General features: G+C 45.2%; 1 protein-coding gene across 1 annotated transcript in view; it reads left to right on the top strand.

The window, feature by feature from the left end:
• Positions 1 to 27,618, top strand: part of ROR2 (receptor tyrosine kinase like orphan receptor 2) — a 434,759-nt gene that overhangs the window by 350,758 nt on the left and 56,383 nt on the right. The window contains 4 exon segments of the mRNA XM_033928948.1: positions 1,050 to 1,126; positions 1,128 to 1,158; positions 1,161 to 1,314; positions 2,198 to 2,248. Of these exon segments, the coding sequence (XP_033784839.1) occupies positions 1,050 to 1,126; positions 1,128 to 1,158; positions 1,161 to 1,314; positions 2,198 to 2,248 (313 nt within the window).

The raw sequence follows: 27,618 nt of genomic DNA, 5'->3' as shown, positions 1-27,618 counted from the left end.
TGCGGTCGTGGGCAGGGGGGCCGGGGATCCCTCCTGCCGGTAATGGAGTGCGGGGTGGGGGTCGCCGTGGCCAGGAGGGTTTGGGCTCCCTCCTGGCCCGAACAACTAGCAGGGGGGAGAGGGGTCGCCAGGGCCAGGAGGGCTTGGGCCTCCCTCCTGGCCCTATATTGTCGGGCGACGGAGTTGGTGGTAAGTCGGCGTGGGCAGAGGGCTTGGGCTCCCTCTTGCCCGATCGTGTCGGGGGTTGCAGCGGTTAGGCTGGAGGCAAGAGGGCTTGAGCTCCCCTCTTGCCCCGATGTTGTGTGTGTGGGGGGGGAGTGATGCATCGCGGCAGGAGAGATGCCTCATCTCCCCTACCGCGATGCCATCACTTCCTCTACCCGAACTGCCATGGGTCGCGGCAGTTCGGGTACCAGAGTAATGGCATCGCGGTAGGGGAGATGAGGCATCTCTCCTGCCGCGATGGTTAGGTTGCCGGGCCGCTGAAGTGATGGCGCCAGTGGCCATCAGCTCAGCGGCCCCTTTTTCGGCACTTAGACCTGGTTTTATTTCGTCTAAGTGAAAAAGGTCTAAGTGCCGACTAAACATGTATTGGTTATACCTGTTGTACGGCTAGGTGTAGGTCCGCCACACCTCCGCCCACTGCCCGCCCTTTCCCCGCCTCTAAACACACCTCTTTTCTCTCTGTGCGTTTAGAGGCAGGGGAAAGGCCTAAGCTGTTTTTAGATACGTCTAAAAACCAGCTTTGGTTATGGGGTACTTGGACGATCTTCCATAGTAGCCATTTAGGACACTTTTTAGATTTTTTTTAAAAATTATTATTATTATCCCCATAGCGTTTTTGTGTCGAGTTGTAGTTTTCAGAAAGCAGAATATGAAAAAGATGTAAGAGTGCGAGAACTTATTCTAAGTTTACTGTATCTGAAAGAAAAGAAGTGAAATTGTTTAGAAAGAAAAAAAAAGAAAAGGAACAGAATGTCCTCTGTGGCAGTCAATTTCCATCCTCCAACTGGATCTTCTGATCATCTTTAACCTTTTACCTTTTCCAGGTTACTTTCTGACCTTTGTGGAACCTGTAAACAATATCACCATTGTCCAGGGCCAGACGGCAACCCTACATTGCATAGGTGGCAGGAAACCCACTGCCCAACATACGCTGGCTAAAAATGATGCTCCTGTGGTGCAGGAACCAAAGAGGATTACATACGAAAGACCTGAATATGGGTCGCGCTTAAGAATCCAGGCCTTGATACCACTGACCACTGGATACTACCAGTGTGTGGCGACCAATGGCATAAAGACCATCACTGCAACGGAGTTCTCTTCGTCAGGCTTGTTAGAGTCATTTACACTACTGGTGCGACACTATAGAAAGACTCGCCTATGTTTTTCTTTCAGTTTTTAAAGCATGCTCAAGTTTTGCACGATACGAAATGTGGTACCAGAAAAATACAATCTTGTCAAACAGGTTGATTAATCTAAGTGACTGAAATCAGCTGACATTTTGCGTGTTGGTGAATGAGCCTGAATTATGATCCAGTGGGTGGTAGTAAAATATATGAAGAGGGTGTGTACTGTATGTATAGCTCTAGTCACCTTTTCATGGATATAGTAAATTCTTGCTTTTGGAATAAAAAGCAAAAGAAATTAATCTTTCCTTGAATTTCTGTAGTAAAACAATAAAAATGTTAGAAACACATCCTTAAGTTGTTGAAATATGATCTGAAACGGCTCAGGCAGATCTCTGGCGGACGGCAACGTGCTGAGCAAGCCTGCTTTCAGTGCTCATGTAAATGGCCGAGCCTGTCCTTATACGTGCCTTAATAATTTAATCTCTGCTGCGCTGCATGACCTCATGATTTGTGAAAGCAGTATGTTGTGCACGCAGGATCTTTTCATTTGTAGGTTGGATATTGTGGCTCAGTTAATTGTGGTAACTTTCTTTGAAAATGCATTCAAGTAATGTGAAATATATAGCCTCACATCCCCTGTGCTTTAGCAGATAAGGGTACTTTCAGGCTTTCTGAAGAAGAGGAGAATATTCATGTGACTTTTTATTTGTGGTTTTACAAGTAACAGTATGTAATTTTGTGCAGGAAACCCAAGAGCCTCTAGGCACTTTCCTTTTAAAAGAGGTTCATTGATTTCTCTGTAGTTACTCTATATAGCTAAACTCTATTGTCCATGAACCTAATCTCTCAATTCTTTTTTTATCAGGTCCAACTCGTAGCCCAAATCATAACTTTCAGTAAGTACCGTTTACAGTTTTATGTACTGCATTAGTGAGGGTTTCCTCCTGTTCTCTCGCCTCCTTCTCCAGTGAACATTTTTTTAAAAACCCACTTTGTGCTGCCAGAATCATTTCTCCCCCTACTAGAAGTATTATGCTAGAAGAGGAGCTATTTGACAGCCTGAAATTTCCTTCCATGAGCAGTATACGTTTGTTCCTTGTTGAGCTTGGCACCATTTCTGTACAATGGTTACATCATAAGTTGAGTTTCTTTATATATACTATATATATATCTTAGAGCTCAACAATTAATATGCTTTAAAAAAATTAACACGATTAATGCCAGATTATGGGGGGCAAGCAAGGCAGCTCAGGGATGGGGGCTCCCACGGATGGGAATGTCCCCACCTGATCAGAAGCCACCCACCCATCTCACTTAAAAAAAAAAATTAAAGCCAATTAATGCCATGTTAATGGGGGGGAGTGGGGAGTGTCAAACAAGACAGCTTCAGAGGGACTCCTGCGGATGGGATGTTCATCTTCTCTTCCCCGCCAATGTGGTTGGAAGCACGTCTCGCTTTTTAAAAATAAATTAAAGCTGCTAAATGCCAGGTTATGGGAGGAGCAAGCAGGGCAGCTCTGGAGGACCCACGGAGGCAGGATGTCACTCTTCTCTTCACCCCCACCTAGTCCAAAGCCCCCTCCCTATTCCTTACCTTTTAAAATTAAATAGGATCAGCATAGTGGCATTGTTTTCCAAGCAGTGCTGGCGGCCTTCTCTGCAGTCTTCCTCCGCTGGCCTGCTGAACTGGAAACAGGAAGTAGTGTCATAGAGGGGGTGGGCCGTGATGGAGGAAGGACTGTCAGCACTTGAGAAGCACTACTGTTCTGGATCCTCTTGAATTTTAAAAGGTGAGGCATAGGTAAGCTTTCGGACTGGGTGGGGGGGGGGAAGAGAATAAGTATATACAACCCACAGGGGTCCCCCTGGAGCTGCCCTGCTTAAACCCCCCCACCCCCAAATAACCTGGCATTAATCAGGTTTAAATTTTTTAAAGAGGTGGGGTCTTTGCCCAGGTGAGGGGAAGAGGGAGGAGAACATCTACCCATTGCCCCCCCCACCCCCAAGCTACCCTGCTTGACCTCCCCTAATTTTACTGATTGTAAACAGAAACTCTGATGGAAGGGGTAGGAAGAGGAAGAAGGGAGAGATGCTGGGATGGGGAGGATAGTTGGGGAGAGAGGAAGTAAGAGATGGTGGACCTGGGTGTAAGTGAGGAGGGAGGAACGGATGGAGGAGGAAGGGAGAAATGGTGCACCCAGGGGTGGTGGGAAGGGATGGGAGAGATGGTGAACCTGGAGTAGGGAAAGGAAGAGTGGAAAGGAGAGATGGTGAATATTAGTGAAGTTGGGGGGGGGGAAAGGGAGAGATGGTGAAATTTGAGGGGTAGTGGGTAGGAGGAAGAGAAATAGAGAGATGTTGGATGGGAGAACAGTTGGGAAGGGAAATGGGAAGGTATGGTGGACCCAAGAGAGATACTGAATGGAAAGCCTTTGGTGGCTGAGGAATTTAGGGTACCCTCTCCTTAATTTCTGGGTCCCAGCAGGTCTAATTCCAGCTCTGGCCTAAGAGTCTTGTTCCTCCTAACCACCCTCCACTTCAGAACCGCTGGTCTTCTCCTACCCCCCCCCCCCTACACACACACACACTCTCCCGTGAGCTGCTGGTGCTATTGCCCTCCATCAATAGGCTTCGACCATACCTGCCTACTAGCACATTAGGGTCATTCTGCAGTCAATGGTATTATCGTGTCTGGATATTGTAATCTTGGGCCTACCAATGACCCTTTTGAGTGCATTTACATGTTGCTCAAAACTCAGTGGTTAGGACTCTTTTTCGCTTGGAAAGGACCGAACATGTAACAGAATATTACATGAAGCTATACTGGGTGAAGTTGGAAGACATGTATATACTTTAGAAGGCTTTGTGATGGTTATTTGTGTATGCATGGTCTGGCTCCTGCAAGTTTGGTGGGTATTAATTCAGGCTTATGTCCTATTATCCAAATTACGTTCTGTCCCATCATGGTGACTTGTTTGTGCCTTCATAAGGGAATTGAGACTGAATACCTCACGTGTAAGTATGTTTTCCTGCAGGGGCCCCCAGGAATGAAATTGGCTATCTTTGTACAAAATAATTTTGATGTTTTTAAGAAGTTATTGAAGAGACATCTATTCCTGTAACATGAAATATGGGCCTTAAGGCATTTGCAATTTTGTGAGTGCTGGACGCTTATTTCTTTGTGTTTTTTATATGTATTTTATGTATTTTTTAGTGTGTATGTTTAAATTGTGAGCCGCCTTGGGAAAGGTGGGTTATAAATAGAATAAAAAAACAAGAACATCTACTTGGTAAGCTACTGCTCCCCATCCCCTGGCAAGCTGCTAGTGCCATTGACCTCCCTCCATCCCCCCTGACAAGCTGCTGCTATTGCTGCCCCCATCCCACACAGAGAGAACTGGGAAGCAGCACCAGAGTCATGGAATGAGAAGATTAGAAAGAAAATCAACAGACATCAAAAGTAAGATAAATTTTAGTTTAGCAACTAAATATATAAATTTTGAGAATTTACATTTTCTCTATATATATTGCACTGTACAGGGTTGTACTTGATGCGATTAATCATGCAATTATTTTTAATTGATGCTACAGCCTATATATTGATCCAGGTTAGGATGCTGTGCAACCCTGTTTAATGTACACTTTTGATACCTAACACCATAAATTCATCATTGTGTGCCCTTCCTGTAAAGAACAGCTTGCTTATTATATTGTGCATTTTAAAAATGTATTTTATTCACTGTGCATGAATGTGGATAAGTGAAAATGTCTGTGAATACTGAAAATGAGTTACTCTTTATTTTGAATAAATAAGCAATCCATTAATTTGGAGCACATGGATTACAAGAATGCACACTATTTTTTTTTTTTAATTTACATGATTTTTGTTTTGGTTTTTTTTTCAAGTATTTCTTTACATTCCTTCAATATAGTCTCCCTGCTTTGCAATGACCGAGTCCCAACGTCCGGGAAGCTTCATTATTCCATCCAAGATACCGTTTTTGTTCAGTTGCTGAATGGCTTCGGGTAACGGCAGAAGAAAGCTCTTCCAGAGATGCAAAACGATGTCCATGCATAGGTTGTTTAAAATTTGGAAAAAGGTCAAAGTCTGGTGGACTCATGTCTGGACTGTAGGGAGCATGAGCTTTTCATTGATGACATTCCCTGTGTGTGGGCGAGTGTTGTCATGAAGAATGAGTGGCCCAGCCAAGAGCAACTGAGATTGGGTTTTGTGCATTTTTCGGTGCATTTTTTTTGCAAACAGTCACGATAATACACTGCTGTGACACTTCTTCCACATGGAACTTTGTCTGTGATGATGATGCCTTCATGATCATAAGCAAAAATCATCATGTGTTTGACTTTTGATTGAGCTCGTCAAAACTTTTTGGTTGTGGGGAAGATGGAGCTCTCCACTCGTTGGACTGTGATTTTAGCTCCAGTTCAAAGTCTCTGACCCATGTTTCATCAATAGCAACAAAGCAATTCAAGAATGCCTAACCTTCAATGTCGAATCTTTGTTTCAGCACGGTTGCATTGTCCAGGCGTCTCTGCTGCTGTTCATCAGTCAAGAAGTAAGGGACCCATCGCGCAGAAATTTTTCTCTTTTTTTTAAATTATTTGTCAGAATTCGGTATACTGATGTTGGTGGAAAGTTCCTCGCATGTCACACAACGATCTTGTTCAAGAGCATCAGCCACAAATTTCACACATCGTTCATCGGTTGTTGATTTCATCTTCCTGGTCTTGCATCATCAACTATGCTCACACGACCACTCCAAAAACGAGTTGCCCACCGAGAAACTGTACTATGGTCCACTGTTAACTCACCACAAACTTCACATAACGCACTGTGGATTTCTGTCTGGCTTTTGCCAAGTAGAGTTTCAATCTTAATGTACGACCTCTGATCTTCAACAGACACAGTACCCGCGACACCTGAGCCTCCATTTCCCACACTTGTCATAGCCACACTATGTACACTACAGAGTTCCTAGTACACATCCTGCTGCTTCAAGCACTGAAGTGAAAGTGAAACAAAGTTTACTGCAATTGCATCATCCACTCCCCAACGTTGTCAACCTGTGTATTATATATGAAATGACCCTCGTGTATGTATGTGTGAGCTCGGACTAAACTCTCCGATGCATATACACCGTGATCGCATTTATAGCTTCAGTGATGCGTTCCTGCAGATCATCCATAGTTGCAGATAGTGGAGGTACGTACACTCTGTCTTTCACGTTCCCTCAAAGGAAAAATTCCCAAACAGTAATGTCCGGTGATCTCGAGGGCCACTTGAGAAACACTTGCTCATTTTGTCTTGTTGCATTGTCTGAAGGTTGTAACTTCTGCACCAATTGCAGCTTATAAGGGTGAAAGGGCAAGCGATTGTGTAAGATCTTGCTAACCATGCTTTTTGGGACTTGTATTTGCTGTCATCTTATTTATAAACATATTCCAATAAGTTTTGATTTTGTAAACATTTAAAATCAAGGAGTATTTTTGTGGGCACCCTGTATATATTTAAAATTTGCAATTTCAACTTGAGAAAAGAAAATCTAACCAATACATTTCAAATTATCTGAAAAGAATAATTAAATAGGAAATAAGTAGTCCAATATAGTCCAGTCCATATTAGCATAAATTAGAAAAACAAGAAAACAAGGATATATCAATCTATCTAACTACTTTGATTCCTTTTGAATATCCACCAACTCACCTACCTTATTGAGAACTTGGACAAAATTGAAGAAATGAGTTATATCAAAGACCCCTTATTAGAAATAAATCCTTCCAATTAAGAGGGTTCAAATAATACAAAGCATTTCCCAGTATATAAGACCAAGCATTTACAGGGAAATCTAAGATTAAAAAAGTAGCTGCCATTGATAAGAGCTGAGTTGTTACAACCAAAAAAGCCTTCTGGAATAAGCCACATCCAGGAATAACTGGATTCTTTGATCCCTAAAGGAAGAATCTTTAACTGAAAATTTGTAATCAAATTCGTATACATTTCAGATACAATTGAAACCAAAAGTGATGCTCTGTTAGGAATAGAATCTTAAGAAGCTTCCAAAAAGGCAGTAATACGAGGGGCCACTGAAAAGTCCTCAGCCCAATCAACAAAGTTAGGGCAGTCTCCATCGAGAGCTTTTCACCTAGTCCAGCGATTTTTCCACTTTTTCGTTCCATCAGAAAAATATGGAACAAAAGTAGAAAATTGCTGGACTAAGTGTATAGTCCTCAATGGGGACTGCCCCAAATTTGTTGGTTGGACTGAGAACTTTTCAACAGACCCTCGAACTGAATGATTACCTAGTTTTAAGTCTTAAAGCAGCAGGACTTCTGAAATGGCTTCCATAGTAGTGCAGTTGACAGGACTAATGACAAATACTATTCTAGTTTTGTTCTTATATACTTTTTTCTTGTTTTGTTTTTTTCTTAGCTTTGGTTTAATGTTGGTGTGTACTGAAATCGTGGTCAAAAATTCCATGCAGGATCCATAAATAGTACATGCAAAGCACAGCTACTGCATGAATAACTAAAACAGGCTCAGAAGAGAACAATTTGTAGATGTTATTTGGTCTGTAACAAGACTAGGGATCTAGGAATAGGACCAAAGTGTAAGTCTTAGATGCCAAGAAAGAGATGTCGGTATTTGGAGGAATGTAGGTGGTCTTGATGCTTTCAGAGCCTTTGAGTTGCTCCTGGTTTTTCAGTGCCCACATCAATATTTTTCATTTTTGGGAAGCTCCCAGAAATACTTTGACGCATGAGCTGAAAAAGCAGGATTCTTTATGAGCTGAAGCTGAGTGATCATCCCAGTTTTAAGAAGGAAAAGAGATGAATATGCTGTTTGCTTTGGACCTGGGTAGCTTTTGGGCTAGGAACGTAATGTTGCAGGAAAAGTCTGATGTTGCAGTTCAGATTTCTGGTAGTATGTTGATCCAGGAGAAAACTGACTGTGCCACCTTTTTCTTGCACCTATATAAGAATTTGTTAAAGATAAGGTATGTGGGCTTTTGAGACCACGCAGGTTCCTTCTGCTCTCACAACCTACATGTGATGTAAGTTAGAAATTATGACCATTGCTTATTTTGAGCTTGTTTCATGTTACTTAAAAACTCAAGTGAAAATTTTAATAGTGATCCTTTCAGTAAAAAATCAGTTGTGCTTTACTGATGCATCTGGTGATTGTAGTGTAGTGGTTGGGGGTCAACCTAGTCCAGGTGGAACAACCTTAGAAGATCAAGCTACAAGACTTAAGTACTATTTGCTAAAGAGCAGTATGTTTTTGCACTTATGGCATCTTAACAGCCAAACCTAAGGTGAAATAAAAGCAAGGCGTGTGCGGTAAATGCAGGAAGTGGTGCAGTGACTAGACACCAATGCTATTTGTCAGGGCATGTAATACAGGCCAGTGCATAATATAAGAAGCCAAGGCAGCATAACTAAGGTGACCATACATCCCGTTTTGAACAGGACAGTCCAGTTTTCGGATCCCCTGTCCCGTTGTCCCCACACACAGCTTCGGGATGCCCAAAATGCCCCGTTTTCAGAGACAGTGTCTGGAAGCTGTGCGCGGAGACAACGGGACAGGCGATCGCTTCCTGTCCCTCCCCTGCCGCACCCAAAAAAAAGCCTCCCTCCAGGCCCGATTTAGGTCCACCGCCGCTGCTCCTCTGCTGCCAGTACTCGAACCCGGAAGCCTTCTTCCCGATGTCAATTCTGACGTCGGAGAGGACGTTCCGGGCCAGTCAATCGCTGCCTGGCTGGCCCGGAACGTCCTCTCCGACGTCGGAAAGAAGGCTTCTGGGTTCGAGTAGTTTGCAGCAGAGGAGCAGCGGCGGTGGACCTAAATGGGGCCTGGAGGGAGGCTTTTGTTTTCTGCAGTAGGGAGGGGGAGGAGTAGGCAGGCAGGCAGGCTGGCTCTGGGGGAGGGAGGTAGGTAGGCAGATTTTGAGGGAGGTAGGCAGGCAGGCAGGCTGGCTGGCTCTGGGGGAGGGAGGGAGGTAGGCAGGCTTTGGGGGAGGTAGGCAGGCTCTGGGGGAGGCAGGTAGGCTGGCTGGCTCTGGGGGAAGTAGGCAGGCAGACTGGCTGGCTTTGGGGGAGGCAGGCAGGCTGGCCCTGGGGGAGGCAGGAAGGATGGCTCGGGGGGGGGTAGGCAGGCAGGCTGGCTCTGGGGTAGGTAGACAGGCAGACTGGCTTTGGGGAAGGCTGGCTTTGGGGAGGTAGGCCGGCAGGCTTTTTGGGAGGGGGTGAGACAAAGGCTGGAAGCAGTGAGGGGACATAGGAAGAAGGGATGAAGGAAGGAGAGAAAACGGCAGAGAAGGGGGGGTTGTAAGTAGAAGAAAGACTAGAGAGATAAAGGCCTGGACCAAAGGGAAAGACAGGAGACAGAAGCAGGACTTTGGGAGGTGCAGACAGAGGGGAGAGCCTCTGAGGAAGAGCAGAGAGAGGCAAGATCATAACAGAGGAGGGAGATAGAGAAAGGGAGACCTGGAACAAAGGTACAAAGGAGAACTGACACTGGATCTGGGGGCACTAAGGACATAGGAAGGAGGCACTGGGGGCACTAAAGACATAGGAAGGAGGCGCTGGGGACACTAAGGACATAGGAAGGTACTGGGGGCACTAAGGACATAGGAAGGAAGGAGGGAGGGAATAGAAAGGGACAATTGTTGGGCCTGAGTGCAGAAAGAAATGAAAGATAGGATGCACAGTCAGAGGGAAACGCAACCAGAGACTCATGAAATCACCAGACAGCAAAGGTAGGAAAAATGATTTTATTTTCAATTAGTGATAAAAATGTGTCAGTTTTGAGAATTTATATCTGCCTGTCTATATTTTTGCACTATATTTGTCTATTTTTCTATAGTTACTGAGGTGACATCATTGAAACCCCCCCAAATATAAATAATTAACATTTTCTGTGCGTATAGGGTGCTTTGTGGTTTTTTTTAAATTTTATGGTTACCATTATAAAATAATAAAGATATTGTGTGTACATGAAAAATGAATGGAAGAAATTGGGGGCGGGGCTAGGGTGGGATTGGAGGGTGGGCTAGGGCGGGGTGGGGCTAGGGCGGGGACTGAATATTAATAGATGTCCCGTTTTGATGAAAAAAAATAAATGGTCACGTTAAGCATAACCCAACTCCCTCTCCAGCACTCTTCTCAACACATCCCACTCCAATTTGATCCCCCCAGACAAGAAGCCCCCAATTCAAACTTCTCCCTGGAAAAGACCCCCCAATTTCCACTGATTGTCCCTTTCCCCACTTAAAAAGAGCACCCCTCTCTATATGCCGCCCACAAAAGGTCTGTGACCTTTCCCTCTGTCTCCACCTCCCCAACTCAACCATGGTAGTGTGGAGAAATGGAGCACAAATTGTTCCCATCTGTTCCTATCCCCCTTTGGTTCTAGTTTATAAAAATGTGATCTATGACCCTTAGCAATAGTGTTGTGGAATAGCCACTAGGAGGTCATTCCTTCATGATTTTAGAAAAGTTGCTCAATCCATTGTACTTGCAAGCCTAGATTATTGCAACATTGTATTTTGGGTTTACCATCAAAAAGTCTGTGTGCCCTACAGGTGGCCTAAGAATTCAATAATATGGCTATAATGTGGAATTAACAGATGTGAACGTTACTTCACTTTACATTGAGATGTATTGGAATTTCATAGTAGATAACAGCAGATAAAGACCCGAATTGTCCATCCAGTCTGCCCAACCTGATTCAATTCAAATTTTTTAAATTTTTTCTTCTTAGCTATTTCTGGCAAGAATCCAAAGCTCTACCCAATACTGTGCTTGGGTTCCAACTGCTGAAATCTCTGTCAAAACTTACTCCAGCCCATCTAAACCCTCTCAGCCATTGAATCCCTCTCCAGCCCATCCTCCCCCAAACGGCCATATACAAACACAGACCATGCAAATCTGCCCAGTATTGGCCTTAGTTCAATATTTAATATTATTTCCTGATTCTAGATCCTCTGTGTTCATCCAACGGCATCTTTGAACTCAGTCACTGTTTTTCCTCTCCACCACCTCTCGCAGGAGCGCATTCCAGGCATCCACCACCCTCTCCATAAAGTAGAATTTCCTAACATTGCTCTTGAATCTACCACCCCTCAATCTCAAATTGATGTCCTCTTGTTTTACCATTTTCCTTTCTCTGGAAAAGATTTGTTCTACGTTAATACCCTCAAGTAATTGAATGTCTGAATCATATCTCCCCTGTCTCTCCTTTCCTCTAGGGCGGGGGTCGGCAACCCGCGGCTCCAGAACCGCATGCGGCTCTTTTCCACCTTTGCCGCGGCTCCGGTAGTGTGTCACGCAGGCATGCAGCTTACAAGTCTGGCGTCGCGGCGGGAAATAGCCATACTGAGCAGTGCCGCCGGACCAATCAGCAAGCAAGGCTTTCATCTGTGTACGTGCTGAGCTCACTGCTCAGCATGGCTATTTCCCCGCCGCGACGCCAGACTTGTAAGCTGCATGCCTGCATCGCCAGAATTTAGGTAGGCTGTTTTCATCCCCGTGGGAGTCCCGTGTGCCAGGGGGCGTCCCCGTGGGAGTCCCGTGGGTCAGGGGGGGCATCCCCGTGGGAGTCCCGTGGGCCAGGGGAACAGGGAGACAGAAAGAAAAAGTTGGGGGAGAGAATGAGGTCTGGAGGAGAGGAAACATACAGGAGGCTGAAAGAAAGGAAGATATAGTGAGATGGACACAAAGAAGGGTGATGCTGGAAAATAGGTGGAATGGTAATTCTGACAAACACAGAAGGGAAATGCTGGATCAAGGAGAGATGGGGCTCAAGCTGGATGGAATGAGGAGAAATGCCTTGTTGGCCCCGAACTTCCTCTCCTACGTCAGAATTGACATCAGGGAGCGGAATGCTGGTCAGCGCGACGCTTCTGCAGGGAAAGCTTGGGACGGCGGTGGCTTGGGGGCTATTCCCCGATGGCGTGGCAGCAAACCGAGTGGCTTGGGGGAGGGCACGGAAGAAAGAAAGAAAGGGGGCTGACAGGGAGACAGAAAGAAGGCGGAACAGGGAGACAGAAAGAAAAAAGTTGGGGGAGAGAATGAGGTCTGGAGGAAGAAAGATTGGATGCACAGTCAGAAGAAGAAAGTGCAACCAGAGACTCATGAAATCACCAAACAGCAAAGGTAGGAAAAATGATATTTATTTTCAATTTAGTGATCCTGTATATAGCATAAAGATAGAGAAACAATATATGCAGTGTTAGATTTGTTTTATAATGGTTTTGCGGCTCCAAGATTTTTTTTCTTTTCGAAAACGGTCCAAGTGCTCTTTATGTCTTAAAGGTTGCAGACCCCTGCTCTAGGGTATACATATTCAGGGCTTCCCAGTCTTTCCTCATACGTCTTCTGGCGCAAGCCCTCCTATCATTTTCGTTGCCCTCCTCTGGACCGCTTCAAGTCTTCTTACGTCCTTCGCCAGATACGGTCTCCAAAGACTGAACACAATACTCCAAGTGGGGCCTTATCAATGACCTGTACAGAAGCATCAATACCTTCTTCCTTCTACTGGCTACGCCTCTCTTTATACAGCCCAGCATCCTTCTGGCAGCAGCCACCGCTTTGTCACACTGTTTTTTTGCTTTTAGTTCTTCAGACACTATCACCCCAAGGTCCCTCTCCCTGTCCGTGCATATCAGCTTCTCACCTCCCAGCATATACGGTTCCTTCTGATTATTAATCCCCAAATGCATTACTCTGCATTTCTTTGCATTGAATTTTAGTTGCCAGGCATTAGACCATTCCTCTAACTTTTGCAGATCCTTTTTCATATTTTCTACTCCCTCTTCGATGTCTACTCTGTTACAAATCTTGGTAACATCTGCAAAAAGACACACTTTTCCTTCTAACCCTTAAGCAATGTCACTCACCTAAACATATCGAACAGGATCGACCCCAGCACCGAACCCTGAGAGACTCCACTAGTCACACTTTCCTTTCATCGAGCGACTTCCATTTACCACCACCTCTGGCGTCTGTCCGACAGCCAGTTTCTAACCCAGTTCACCACTTTGGGTCCTAACTTCAGCCCTTCAAGTTTGTTCAACAACCTCCATATGAGGAACCGTATCAAAGACTTTTGCTGAAATCTAAGTAAATTACATCTAGCATATGTCCTCGATCCAGCTCTCTGGTCACCCAATCAAAAAATTCAATCAAGTTCGTTTGGCACAATTTTACCTTTTGTAAAGCCATGTTGCCTCATATCCTGTAAACCCATTAGATTCCAAGGAAGTACACTATCCTTTTTTTCAGGCAACTTATTTTAATATTTATTTCCATTATTTTCCACAACTGAAGTGAGGCTTCACCGGCCTGTTAGTTTCCCTGCTTCATCCCTGATGAACCACTTTTGTGAATAGGGACCACATTCCCGCTCTCCCAGCCAATCCCCAGGGGAACCACTACCTTTTTCCAGAGATTTGTTGAACATGTCATTTAATAGGACTCACCAGTATCCTTTCTGAGCTCACCTTAGTATCCTGGGATGGATTCCCGTCTGGTCCCATCGTTTTGTGCCACCATCAGTTTTTTCAAGTTGCTCATAAACACTCTCCTCCGTGACGACACAGAATCTACTCCATTTTCTCGTTAACTTTGCCAGACATCTCGTCCTTCTCCAGGATTTTTCTTCTGTGAACACAGAACAGAAGTATTTGTTTTAGCACATTTGCTTTCTCCTCATCACTCTCCACATATTGGTCCCAGCATCTTTTTAGCCTAGCAATTCCATTTTTCTCCATTCCTCCTTTCTACTAATATATCTGAAAAAAATTTTTGTCTCCCTTTTTTACATTTTTAGCCATTTGTTCTTCCGCCTGTGCTTTCGCCAGACGTATCTCTCTCTTGGCTTCTTTCAGTTTCACCCTGTAGTCCTTTCTGCTTTCCTCTTCTTGGGTTTTTTTATATTCACAACGCCAAACTCTTTCGCCTTTATTTTCTCAGCCACTAGGTTGGAGAACCATATCGGCTTCCTTTTTCTCTTGTTTTTATTGATTTTCTTCATCATAAAGGTCCCTAGCCATTTTTATCGCCTCCTTTTCAGCTTAGACCATTGTCTTTCCACTTCTCTTATGTCCTCTCATCCTAACAGCTCTTTCCTCATGGTACTCTCCCATTAGCATTAAGTCCGTACGTTTGAAATCTAGGCTTTATAGTATTGTGCGGCCAGCTCTCCACTTTAGCCGTTATATCAACCAAACCGTTTGATGATCGCTATTTTCCCAGGTGAGCACCCACTCGAACATTAGAGATACTCTCTCATTTTGTGAGGACCAGATCCAATATCGCTTTTTTCCCTCGTGGGTTCCATCACACCATTTGTCTCGAGCAGAGCCTCTTGAAAGGCATCCACAATCTCCCTACTTCTTTCCAATTCCACAAATGGAACATTCCAGTCCAGCATCCGGCAGGTTGAAATCTCCCAACAGCAGCACCTCCTCTTTCCTTCCAAACTTTTGGATATCCACAATCAGATCCTTATCAATTTACTGCGATTGAGTCGGAGGTTACATTACATTACATTATTGATTTCTATTCCGCCCTCAACCTTGCAGTTCTGGGCGGATTACAAAAGAGACAACTGACATTCCCAGGATAATTACAGAGAGAATTCTGGATATTTCCAGATGAAGTTACAAGAATAATGGTGCTGTATATTTCAAGCTGCTGCACAAATAGGAAATAGTGCAGATCCAGTATATATAACAATTAGGGGAGGCAGTTGACATGCTTGAGGCTTTGAAGAGAAGGGAACGGAGGAAGGGGGGGAGTTGCGCCTGAGGGGGTTCCAGGTTAAGTTAAACCATCTGTATAAATTTTTTGAATAGGTGGGTTTTGATTTCTTTGCAAAATATTTGTAGTCGTTTGTTGTTATCAGCAGGCAGGTATGGAGATGGTGTGGTCCAGTTTCGCTGCATGCATCGCCAGCATGACTGGTCAAATATCTTCTTGCGCTGGGTGCCTTTGAGTGGGGGGTAGGTGAAAGGGTCTTAGTTCTTCTTTGCCTAGTGGTGAGGTTTTGGTACAGGCGGTTGTTTAGGTAATTGGGGGCTGTGCTATTTATTGCTTTGAATAATAGACAGTATAGCTTGAATTGAATTCATGCTGTATTGGTAACCAGTGTGAGTCTAGGTAGGCCGTGGTGACATGGTCAAATTTTCTTAGCGAGTAGATTAATCTGAGTGCGATGTTTTGGATTGTCTGTTAGTTGTTTTATCATGTTGCAGGGCTAGGCAAATAGAGTATGTTGCAGTAGTCCAATAGACCTAGTACTAGGGATTGGACCACTAGCCTATATTGCCCTTTGTCGAAGAATTTTCTGATTTTTCTTAAATTGCGCATGGTTAGAAATGCTTTCTGGGGTGGTCTTGTTGATTTGGGCCTTGCATTATGCAGCATCTGTCTATTGTTACTCCTAGGAGTTTTAGGGTAGGTTGTATAGGGTATTTGGAGGTGTTTATTTCTAGTTCTGTGATGGAGGGGTTCTTATCCTTTTCAAGCAGTAGAAATTTTGTTTTGTCAGTGTTCAGCTTCAATTTGTGATCCTGCCAACCATTTTTCCACTGCTTGAAGGGTTTTTTTCCAATTTTTCTGTAGAAGTTGGGTCAGGAGCATCAAAGGGTAGGAGTATGGTGATGTCGTCAGTGTAGCTAAATGATGTTACATTCAGATTGTCTAGGGTAGACCCAAGGGAGGATAAGAAGAGGTTGAAGAGAGTAGGTGAGAGTGGTGATCCTTGAGGAACTCCACAGGGATTGGACCAAAGTTCTGATTTAAGATTGTTTGACCTTTACTCTATAAGATCTGGATTTTAAGGAATCCTTGGAACCAATTGTATACCTGCCTGAAATCCTATGGCTTCTAGTGTCTGTAGTAGGATGGTGTGGTCAACCAGATCGAATGCTGCAGATAGATCGAGTTGAATTATCAGCATCCTTCTGCCTTTGCTGAGATGCTGTCGGGCTGTGTCTAGTAGGGTTATTAGTAAAGTCTCCGTGCTGTGGTTGGATCTGAATCCCGATTGAGAGGGGTGGAGAAGATTGTGGTCTTCCAGGTAATTTGTGAGGAATTGTGCAACTAGTCCTTCTATAAGGTTTGACATATATTGGTATTGAGGCGATGGGGTCTATAGTTAGCAGGGTTATTTATAAGGTCTTTGTGGTCCTTCACAATTGGAGTGATTATTGATTTCTCCTAGGTGCTGCGGGAATTGACCTTCAATGAGTGTAATTTAGATCCATTGCATGAGGCTGGCCCTGAATTTGGGGGTGGCGTTAGTTATTAGGTACGCGGGACAGTAGTTCAGGTCACATGAGGCATGACTGTATTTTTTGTAGAGTCGATTCATGTCTGTCCAGTTTACTGCAGGGAATTCGGTCCAGGTCCTGTCTGCAGCAATGGCTTCTCCTATTGGGGGATTTGTTGTTATCTCGTCGAGGAGGGTGTGTGTGTTATTGAAGATAGTCCTGATTGTTGTAATCTTGTGTTTGAAGTGGTCTGCGAGTTGAGTGGCCTTTGGAGGGTGCTGTCCTTGTGCTGCTAGATAAGGTTTGGTGTTGGTGAGGTTTTTTACTAGACTATAGACTACACCCTCGTAGGTAGAAGTTCCATCTTCTCTTTTCAGAGCGATCCATATCGCTTCTTCCTATCCCCGGTCCCTTGCATTTTTGGTCACTTGGATATTGGTCTTTACATAGAGTGCTACTCCTCCACCCTTTTTGACCATCTCTGTCCTTCCTAAAAAGATTATATCTCGGTATGTTTGCATCCCATCCATGTGATTCACTGAACCATGTCTCTGTGATAGCGACAATATCTAAATCTGCCTCTAACATCAGGGCTTGCAGATCATGAAACTTTGTTGCTTAGACTGCGAGCATTTGTGGTCATCGCTTTCCAGCGGTAATCTCCTTTTTTCATATAGATTTTTGTTTCGTTTCACTTTCCGTTGCAATGCTAAGAAGTGAGTTTCTGATATTGTTTACGTTGCAAATTTTTTACTACCATCACATCTTTTCTTTTGCCGGCGGTGGTCTCTATAATTGTCCTTCATACATACACCACCCCCACCTTCTAGTTTAAAAGCCTAGAAACATATTGTCTAAATTTCTCTGCAAGGTTTCTTTTGCCTGCTGTAGTAATATGTAGCCCATCAGTGCAATATAGCTTCTTGTCCTTCCATGTATTTCCCCATCCTCCTATGTACCTAAAGCCTTCTTGATGACACCAGGCTTTGAGCCATCTATTAAAGTCCTCTGTTTTTCACTCTTTGCTCTCCCTTTCCATATGCAGGCAGTATTTCAGAAAAGATAAAGGGGGGTAATTATAAAAAAAAACAAACCATCTAAAAAGTGTCCTAAAATGGCTACTTGGGACGATCAAAAAGCCTGATCGTCCAAGTACCCATAACCAAAGCTGGTTTTTTAGACGTATCTAAAACCAACTTAGGCCTTTCCCCTGCCTCTAAAACGCACAGAGAAAAGAGGTGTGTTTAGAGGAGGGGAAAGGGCGGGCAGTGGGCGGGAGGTGGGCCGACCTACACCTAGCCGTACAACAGGTATAACCAATACAGTTTAGTCGGCACTTAGACCTTTTTCACTTAGACGAAATAAAACCCAGGTCCTAAGTGCCGAAAAACGGGCCGCTGAGCTGATGGCCGTTGGCGCCATCAGTTCAGCGGCCCGGCAACCTAACCATCGCGGCAGGAGAGATGCCTCATCTCCCCTACCGTAATGCCATCACTCCTCTACCTGAAATGCCGCGACCCGCGGCAGTTCCGGTAGAGAAGTGATGGCATCGCGGTAGGGGAGATGAGGCATCTCTCCTGCCACGATGGATCACTCCCCCCCAAAACAACATTGGGGCAAGAGGGAGGGCCAAGCCCTCTTGCCCCGTTGAAGCCACAACCCCCACGACTCGATCGGGGGGCAAAAGGCAGCCAAAGCCCTCTTGTCCTGTTGAAGCCACGACCCCCCCCGACTCGATTGGGCCAGGAGGGAGCCCAAGCCCTCCTGGCTCAGGCGACCCCCTTACCCCCACCCTCCACTACATTATGGGCAGGAGGGATCCCAGGCCCTCCTGCCCTCGACGAAACCCCCTCCAACGTCCGCCCCCCTCAGAAACCCCCGATAGGACGGCCCCAGCTGACCCGTGACCCCCCTGGACGACCCCACGACCCCCACCCCCCTTCCCCGTATCTTTTCATCGTTGGCCGGACAGACGGGTGCCAAAACCCATCCGTCCGGCATGCAGGCCACCGAAGAATGGGGGCCGGATTGGCCCAGCGGTACCAAAGCCCCGCCTACTGGTGGGGCCTAAGGCACCTGGGCCAATCAGAATAGGCCCAGGAGCCTTAGGCCCCTCCTGTGGGCAGGGCCTTAGGCACATGGCCCGGGTGGGCCTCCAGGTGGACTGGCTCCTCCTTCGCCTAAAAGCCCTTCTGTTGGACGTTTTTTGGCTTAGGCGTTTTTTAGTTTCATTATGGTTTAAAAGTATAGACGTGCTGTGGGGGTACTTTTAGACGTAGTGGAGATTCGGCGTTTTAGGCAGGTGAAGGCCATAATCAAAACATGGACGTTTTGTTTTGGTTATGGACACTTTCCTTGCTTCTGGGTTGAACGTTTAGGGACTTAGGCCAAAAAGGGACCTTAGACGCTTTTTTTGATTATGCCCCTCCACGTCTTTACAAAAGGTTTCAGCCCTCACCAAGCTCCCAAAAAGCTTCTGCACTGCAAGTATGGAGTTGTTGGCCAGGTCATTTGTTTCCAGATGATAACAACATCAGTGTTAAAATCCTTAGTTTCTTCTTTAATTATAGTCAGTATTTGCCTGACTATAGTATTAGCTGAGGATCCTGGAAGACATTTCACTATTTTGGTCTCCTCGCCTTGTGTTCCAAGCTTAATGTCTCTGATGATGGAATCACCTAACAGTAATAGTTTTCTGTTTTTGGCTTTTTTTATTTGTGCTTAGGGTGCACTTGTTCTCTTGAGTTACCTTCATTGGTTCCAGTCCCACCTTCCTTCTGTTTTCTTGAGTATCACAGTGCACTAGTGGAGTGAAGGAATTCTGTAGAGGTAATATTAGTGAAGGTGGATGTTTCTGTGTTACATGTCGCAGTCTTCCTGAGCCTAAGTATAAACTGTTACTGATGGTTTATTTGAGTTTGAATCAGTTATCGCCCAAATATTTACAAAACTGTTAAGACACCATATGTGCTCTCTAGATCACTGCATTCTGTTTCTCAATCCAGCCTGGTTATACCTTCTCAAAATAAATTACTTCTTGACACTTTTTAAGAAAGAATGTATTTTCTGGTGCCATGGCCAATAAAGCTCCCAATGTACTTTCAAAAATTGAAAGATTTGCATGAATTCAAGAAATTGCTTAAATGTCACCTGATTTGTCTGATGAAATATGCACTTTAATACACAAGAACCGTTTGACTTTGTATGGTACCTAACATCACATGCTGAAAGTTTTAGAGAAGAGTCTTTGCAGTAATTCTTAAGGTAAATATATTGGTTTATGTGATGTATGATTGTTACTAAGTTTGTTTTTAAATATGTATGTGAAGTTGTACTCCATTTTGGATAAAGAAATAAACTTTAACTAAATGGAAGAATTGACCCTCAGTGCTAGTTCTGCAAAACTACCATTATCCCAGGACAAGCAGGCAGGTATTCTCACTAGTGGGTGATGTCATCCGACAGAGCCCCGATACGGACGGTCTCACAAGCATGTCTTGCTTGAAGAAACTTAGAAGTTTCGAGTATGCCCGCACCGCGCATGCGCCAGTGCCTTCCCGCCCCAATGGTCCCGGGCGTGTCTCCTCAGTTCTTTTTCTTCCGTGGAGCTGAGAAGTTTTACTTCATTTTCTGCGCCCATTGAATTCGATATTTTTGCCTCTGCATCGCCGCGGATTGAGTTCCTTTTACTCTTCCCGTGTGTTGTTTCTTTCTTTGATTTCTTTTTAAAAAAAAAAAAAAAATTTTTTTTCTTCCGACTCCGGGTCGGTCGCGTGGCTTGGGGCCCCGCGCCTTCGACCTTGCGGCGGAGCTTTTTACCGGCCTATGTCCCGGCCCAATCACCGGTTTTAAAAAGTGTAGCAAGTGCCAGTGCGCGATTTTCGCTCACGGACCCGCATCGATGCTGCCTCCAGTGTCTGGGTCCGGACCACTTTCCGAAATCGTGCCGGACTTGCTCCACTCTGACAGCGCGAGCGTTTAAGCGTCGCTGTCCTTCTGTGGGAGTCCATGTTCAAGATGGAAGCTGCGTTGGATCCTACAGCTTTCAACATCGACTCGTGCTTCGACTCCATCTATCGAAGCCCTCGGCCTCCCCGGCTGTTTCGAGTCTTCTGAAGCCGGCATCGTTCACAACCTCGGCGCCGGTGCCTTCCTCCGTCTCCTCGGACCAGGCGCCAACCCCTACTGTTACCACCGGTGGTGCTCAAAGTGCCGAAGGCTGGCAAGCAGAAGCACTCGGCACCGAAGGAGCGCGGAGACCATGCGGAAGGGCCCCCTTTTGGTGCGGATCCCTCCATATTGGCTTCGTTGCGGTCCCTTCTGGAGGCTCAGTTTGTGGAACTCATGAACACCATGGGACCCCGGCTGATTGCCTCGATCCAGGGTGATCTCCCAGTTCCGATTCCGAGGGGCGGGGCCGCCCCCTCCTCCTCCGCCGCGCCGCTCGACCTCGTTGCTCGGTGAGGAGGAGCGGCAGTCAACGTCCCGCGCCTCGAGGTCGGCCTCGGGTAGTGCCATACCCCCCTTGGAGCCTAGTGCCTCGAGGAAGGCCTCCTTTAGTGACATGCCTCCCTTAGAGCCTATTTCCCTCGAGGAAAGCTTCCCTTAGTGACTTACCTCCTTTGGAGCCTGTTACTCCTCCCCATGAGTCAGTGTGGCGTCCCACCTTCGAGGCCTCCCAGTCCTGGGCATAGCTGGAAGCAGGACGAGTTCTTCCGAACCCCCTATCAAGCCTGGGCGGCGTCTGGGGAAGCGACAAATCTTCCGCCTCCCCGATCTACGGCCCTCGAGTCCTATCTGCTCTATGGAGACTTCGGGGGATCAGTATTCTACCAGACGGGGCCTCGATCCCCATCCAGACATCGTGAGGGGCATCGATCCAGGCACTCTTCGAGGCATTCCTCTCGACACTCGACCATCTCTCCTCAGAAGAAATTGCCTCGTATGGGGTACTCTGCTTCGGCGGGTCCATGTCAATGGTCCGCAACCAGGCCAACCGGCGCATCGCCACAGAGCAGGCCGCCGCCCGGGCCGAGAGCTCGAAGGGGTCATAGGCACCATTTTGAAATCCAGGGACAGATGGGGCTGGAACAGAGGGGGCCGCTCCTGCTCCATTCCTCTAAACTGTCATGGAGACCTGAGGAGGGCAGGTAGGATAGCCGACAGAGAAATTGGCTCAAGGGCAGTTTTTATTTTGAGAGAGCTCTTGGTTCTGAGGGAGCTCTGTAAAAAGGATATGTGCTTGGGGTAGCTTGATCTTGGATGGCGGTTTGAGTGGGGGAGATAATGGCAATCAGATTGGGGGCATATTAAGACGGGAGAGGGTATGCCCTGGAGAGATGAGGTTGCAGAATGACTGACTGTAAGGAGATTTAGGGCTCCTTTTACTAAGCTGCGTTAGCAGTTTTAGCACGCGCTGCATTGCCGTGCGCACTAGACGCTAACACCAGCATTGAGCTGGCGTTAGTTCTTGGCACGTAGCTCAGGGTTAGCGTGTGCGGCAATGCTGCGCATGCTAAAAACGCTAGCGCACCTTAGTAAAGGAGGCCTTGGAGCTTTTCCCAACACAACGTGGTGACATCAACTGCAGCTGCGCTATCAGCAGTCATGACAGCGTTTCATTGATCCATTCACTAACTGTCACTGCCAGCCACACCCTATCACTGCCTATTCTCTATCCATGATCCACCTCTACCCTTGCTAAGAAGGTAATAAGGGATTTTTACAGACCTGACTGGTTGTAGTGTGTGGTAGCCATTACTGTGGTTCTGTGTTAATGTCTACCTAGTGATAAAATCCTGTGCTGACTGTTTAATGCAGCCTAGTATACATGTAGCCTAGTACACAAACCCTAGTTCATGGGTCGGTAATTTGCAGCTCTTCTGCCATGTGGCTGCAGCTCTCCAGGCCCCAACTCTTTAATCTTCCTCCCAACTCCAAGATTCTACCCTCCCCCCGGGCCTACCAAAATACCTGGTGGTTCAGTGAGGGGTCTTCAAAGCAGGAGTGTTGGCTCTCTTGCTTCTGTATCCTCATGGCTGCCTTCTAAAATGGCTGCTACGACCTCTCATGGCAGCTCGCAGTACTACAGGAAATGCCACGAGCTGCTGCAAAAGGTCACGGCATCCATTTTAGAAGGCACCTTGTGGAGGCAGGATTGAGAGGGTTGCATTTCTGTCATGAAGACCCTGCTGGACCACCAGGTATCTCGGTAGGCCTGGGAGGAGGGGGGTGATCGTGGGGTTGGGAGGGAGATTAAAGGGTTGGGGCCTAGAGAAGGGAGAGAACTTTGGCTATGGATTGGGGGAGGGAGATGGGGAGGGAGGGAAGGAAGAGAGGGGTTGTATGGAAGAAAGGGGAGAGAAGCTAGACCTTGGGGAGGGAAGAGAGAGTGAGAGACCTGGAATATCTCAAACTCCCTTCTCTACCTATTGCGGCTCTTTGTAAATCTTGGGTCAAAGTTTTGGGATAAATTGGCTCTTTGCTTTAAAAAAGTTAATGACCACTGCCCTAGTTCCTTGATTAGTGATAACCCAGAGTAAAATACATAAGAACATAAGAACATAAGCAATGCCTCTCCTGGGTCAAACCTGAGGTCCATCATGCCCAGAAGTCCGCTCACGCGGCGGCCCAACAGGTCCAGGACCTGTGCAGTAATCCTCTATTTATACCCTTCTACCCCTTTTCCAGCAGGAAATTGTCCAATCCTTTCTTAAACCCCAGTACTGTACTCTGCCCTATTACGCCCTCTGGAAGCGCATTCCAGTTGTCCACCACTCGTTGGGTAAAGAAGAACTTCCTAGCATTCGTTTTGAATCTGTCCCCTTTCAACTTTTCCGAGTGCCCTCTTGTTCTTTTATTTTTAGAATGTTTGAAGAATCTGTCCCTCTCTACTCTCTCTACTCTACAGTATAAACAATTTCTGAAATAGTTGATTTAAAAATAGAGAGAGCCCTGAGGGGTTTTGCTTGGAATATATCTTATCCATCCTCTCACTTGGCCATTTTTCCATGATAGGGTATGAAGCTTTTGTTCAGTTTTGTTCATTACAATTTTGGATTTGTAAAAGATAGTCAGTATTTGGCTTTCAATTCGTTCTCCAAAATAATGCAAAAGAGGGAGAGAGATTGAATTCTGAATGAACTGCCCATTTGGCATCCAGAGGGCAGACTGAATCAAAGTGGAACAAAGAACTCATTTTATGCATTAGTAATTCAGCCCAGATTCAGATGGAGGTATACAAATCCCTTTTGGCCTCAAAATGTTTTCAGTGAGGTATAAACCTTTAAGTATTTTTTTCCCTTTTGTGGTCCATCAACTGACGGCTGTGGGGAAAATTTTACAAGTAGTATCGAACATACTGTAAAATGCTTGTTTTCTGTGCCCCCCTTTACAAACAAATAAATGCAGTCTCCCCCAGTAAAAATGGGGAAATGAAATTGTTGGGGCAGATTGGGGAACTAGATGTACTTAACCCCAGACTGCTGGGACTGTGAGCTTACACACAGATGCACGCAAATAAAAATGTTGAGTAGGGAACTGATGCAAGTTTTGAATTAAACTTTGAATCAGTAAATTTACATACTTTATAGTTTGGAATTTGTAAACTGAACTGACATGTCACTGAGGGCTAGATACACAAAACTGTCCGATCATGGTCGCTAAATCAATTTGACTGGTTTTAGCGACTAGAATTTGCCAACCTGATGCTCAAAACAGCTGCTGTGTGGTTTTTCGTGCAGTTGTACATTCTCCAATTCTGGCATGAAAATGAGGCTTTTAACATTAAAAACAAGTCATCCAATTGATAGCCTAATATCGCACGCCATAATCGGATCGCTAAGACCGACCTCCAAAAATCGACAGGTCTAGGTCGGTAACTGTGTCACCGACCGGTCTGCCTATTTTTCTTCTTTTTTCTATGGGTACAGATGTTGTCTGTTTGTGTAACCCAAGCAATATCTTGCCCATAAAAAAATAAAAAGTAGAACTGCTCCTCCCCCCTGATGATGGGCCCCCCCCACTATGACCCCTGGAACAAGAATAGAGGCAGGAGGGATGCCCACTCCCTCCTGCTACCACTACTCCCCACCTGCGCTGAGCCGAACAGTCCCACCTCCCCTGCATGGACCCCCACCCCCCTCCAGTACTTGAATAAAAATTGGCAGGAGGGATGCCCACTTCCTCCTGCTGCCCCCAACTCCCCCCCCCTCACCCCCGAATCAACTTCTGGCCAGGACCCCCCTAAACTGGCCCCTCCCCTTCCTAAAAATATCGGTAGGAGGGAACCCACTCCCTCCTGCCACTGGATGCCTCCCTGGCCTCCTCACACTCCCAAACCACCCCTGAACCACCCTGTACCCATTCAAGAAGTAGACAGCAGGAGGGATGCCCAGTTCCTCCTGCTAGAAGACCCCGCCACTCCAAAATGGCGAACCTTCCCCTTCCTGGAATACATGGGGAGGGGCCTAAGGCCCTGATTGGAAGGGTCTTAGGCATCTGAGCAAATCAGGGCCTTAGGCTCCTTGGATCAGGGGGATGTTGCATCCCTATTTTGGTTCCGGGGGAGGGGGGGAGGTGGTTCGCTTCACAACATCTGTGCCTTTAAAAAAAAAAAAAAGAATAAAGCCCCAACAGCTGAGTGGCAGGTGACTGCTTTGGGGCTTCCCTTGCCACTCAGTGGTTCAGGCTTCCCCAAACTGGCTCTGCACATGTTTCAAAGTCACTCTCAGAGCGACCGATCATATGGAATTACAGCAAATCTCTGAGCAAATCATTTGCATGCAAGCTTGTTGGAACATCAATTGCTGTTATTGAACTGGCCCAAAAATTGGTCCACAGCGACCTACCAGGTCTTAGCGAACTTGTTTTGTGCATCTAAACCTGAGTAGGACAAACATATTTAATAGATAATAAAGTTCCTCTCTAAGGATTTTGATGAGAAATGAAACATTTTAGCAGTCTTTTTGGATCTGTGCAGAGGTAGAAAGGAGTCGAAGGAGCTTGCAAGGTTGTGAATTGAAGGATTTTACAAGGACGAAAATGTTAGAAGAGAAAATTGGGAAATTGATACAAGTGGAGAAACTGAATAGAGCACTGGCAATTATTTCTAACACCTCTGCCCATGTGTGTGCCTATTTTGCATGTATATACCTGTTTCATGTGTGTGAACGTATTTGTGTTTATGTACATTCTTGTATAAGAGGCATAAGTTCAGTGTGCTTGTTTTGTTTGGAGGGGGAGAAAGAGATAGATGTCAGATCAGTGGTGAAGGGAAAATTTTCTCCCCTTCCACTAAAATGTGCAGTGATTAGCTTACTCTCTCCCTTTCCATTTCTTTTGTCTTCACCTTATCCTTGTGTTTCCCTGTATCCCCCTATACTCTTCCATTTGCTTCTCCCCCCTCTTGCTTATATCCCTTGCTCCTTACCTTTCCACACATTCTTCCTCCCCACCTCATATTCAAAGATGACATTTCTCATTCTCTAAAAATTAAAAAATAAATATTTTTGTACTTTTGTCTGATCATTTTATTTTTCCCTGAGAATGGCCCCAGATCAGCAAGTATCATCTGATCATTTGATTTTTCGAGTTGGTCCTGATTCCTCTTTTTCACTTCCTCATGCTGGTTTTCTTCCATATACATTTCCAGGATCTTATTTCCATTTTCTGTTTCTAGCTGTTTCCTATCTTCTTCCCTGTATCAGCGTCCAGCTTCCATTTTCTGGTACTTAACCCCAGCATCAATGATCAGATCCCTTCATCTAGGCCTCAGCTCCAGCCTCCACAAACTCCTTTCTCTTAGGCTTTATCCCAACATAAACCACAAGCTCCCTTTTACCAGCCCCCAATAGTCCATCTAGTCCAGTATCCTATTTCTAAAAGTGGCCAGTCCAGGTTACAAGTTCCTGGCAGAAACTCAAATAGTAGCAACATTCCATGCTACCAATCCCAAGGCAAGCAGTGGCTTTCCACACATCTGTCTCAGTAGTAAACTATGGACTTTTCCTTCAGGAACTTGTCCAAATCTTAGTTAAACCCAGAGCTTAACTATTCTTTGAGTGAAAAAATATTTCCTGTTATTTGTGTTAAAAGTATTTCCATGTAATTTCATTGCGTGTCCCCTGATCTTTGTACTATTTGAAAGAGTTCATGTGTATTTTTCGGTACATACAGTGGGAGCAGCCATTTTGAAAATATGCATGCAGGCAAAAGGTTGCATCTACTCGGCACATTCCATGAAATAATAAATAATAATAGTTTATTTTTATATACCACCAAACCATCAGTACTTGGTGGTTTACACAATAGTAATTACGACAAGTAATTAAAATACAGATCCAAATAACAATGTCTTATACCGGCATTTGAATGTGGAAATAGATTTTTCTCAACATCTGCATATTTCTCCTTATGCTATTTTTTAAATTTATTTATTTATTGAAGGAGTTCACTCAAGGTAGTGTACAGTAAGAATAAGTCAAACATAAGCAACAGACAATTACAGCAGTTAAAAAAAAATTTCAGATTACAATACAAAGTATGGTATAGTATGTTACATTACAATGTCAACACAATGTGCGATAAAACATTTTAATAGACAGCATAGGGTGTATGCAAAGAAGTATATAGATAGAGTAACAGAGGTTAGAAAATAAGGCCCAGATTTTCTATACGGTGTTGATATTGGCAGCCACCTAAAAAGCGACCGCTGATCATATGCCAATCACACTACAGTACCATATAGAGAATTGCACATTCAGGAAAGATACATAACAGAAATGCAGGCCAGGGTTTTCCAGGCCAACATTTCTAGTGCCTGCCTATTTTTGTCATGAATTGCACTTAAATAGGCGCTTTATGGCACCTAATGCCATGTTTGGCATTAAACGCCGTAAAGTGCCTACGTAGGTGCAATTCCAGCACCTTTTATGTAGGTGTCAGTATGCACTTTAATGTTTTTTTTGCCATTT

Source organism: Geotrypetes seraphini, chromosome 1 (genome assembly GCF_902459505.1).
Source record: "Geotrypetes seraphini chromosome 1, aGeoSer1.1, whole genome shotgun sequence".
Classification (NCBI taxonomy): domain Eukaryota; kingdom Metazoa; phylum Chordata; class Amphibia; order Gymnophiona; family Dermophiidae; genus Geotrypetes; species Geotrypetes seraphini.
This window is presented reverse-complemented; position numbering and strand designations above follow the sequence as displayed.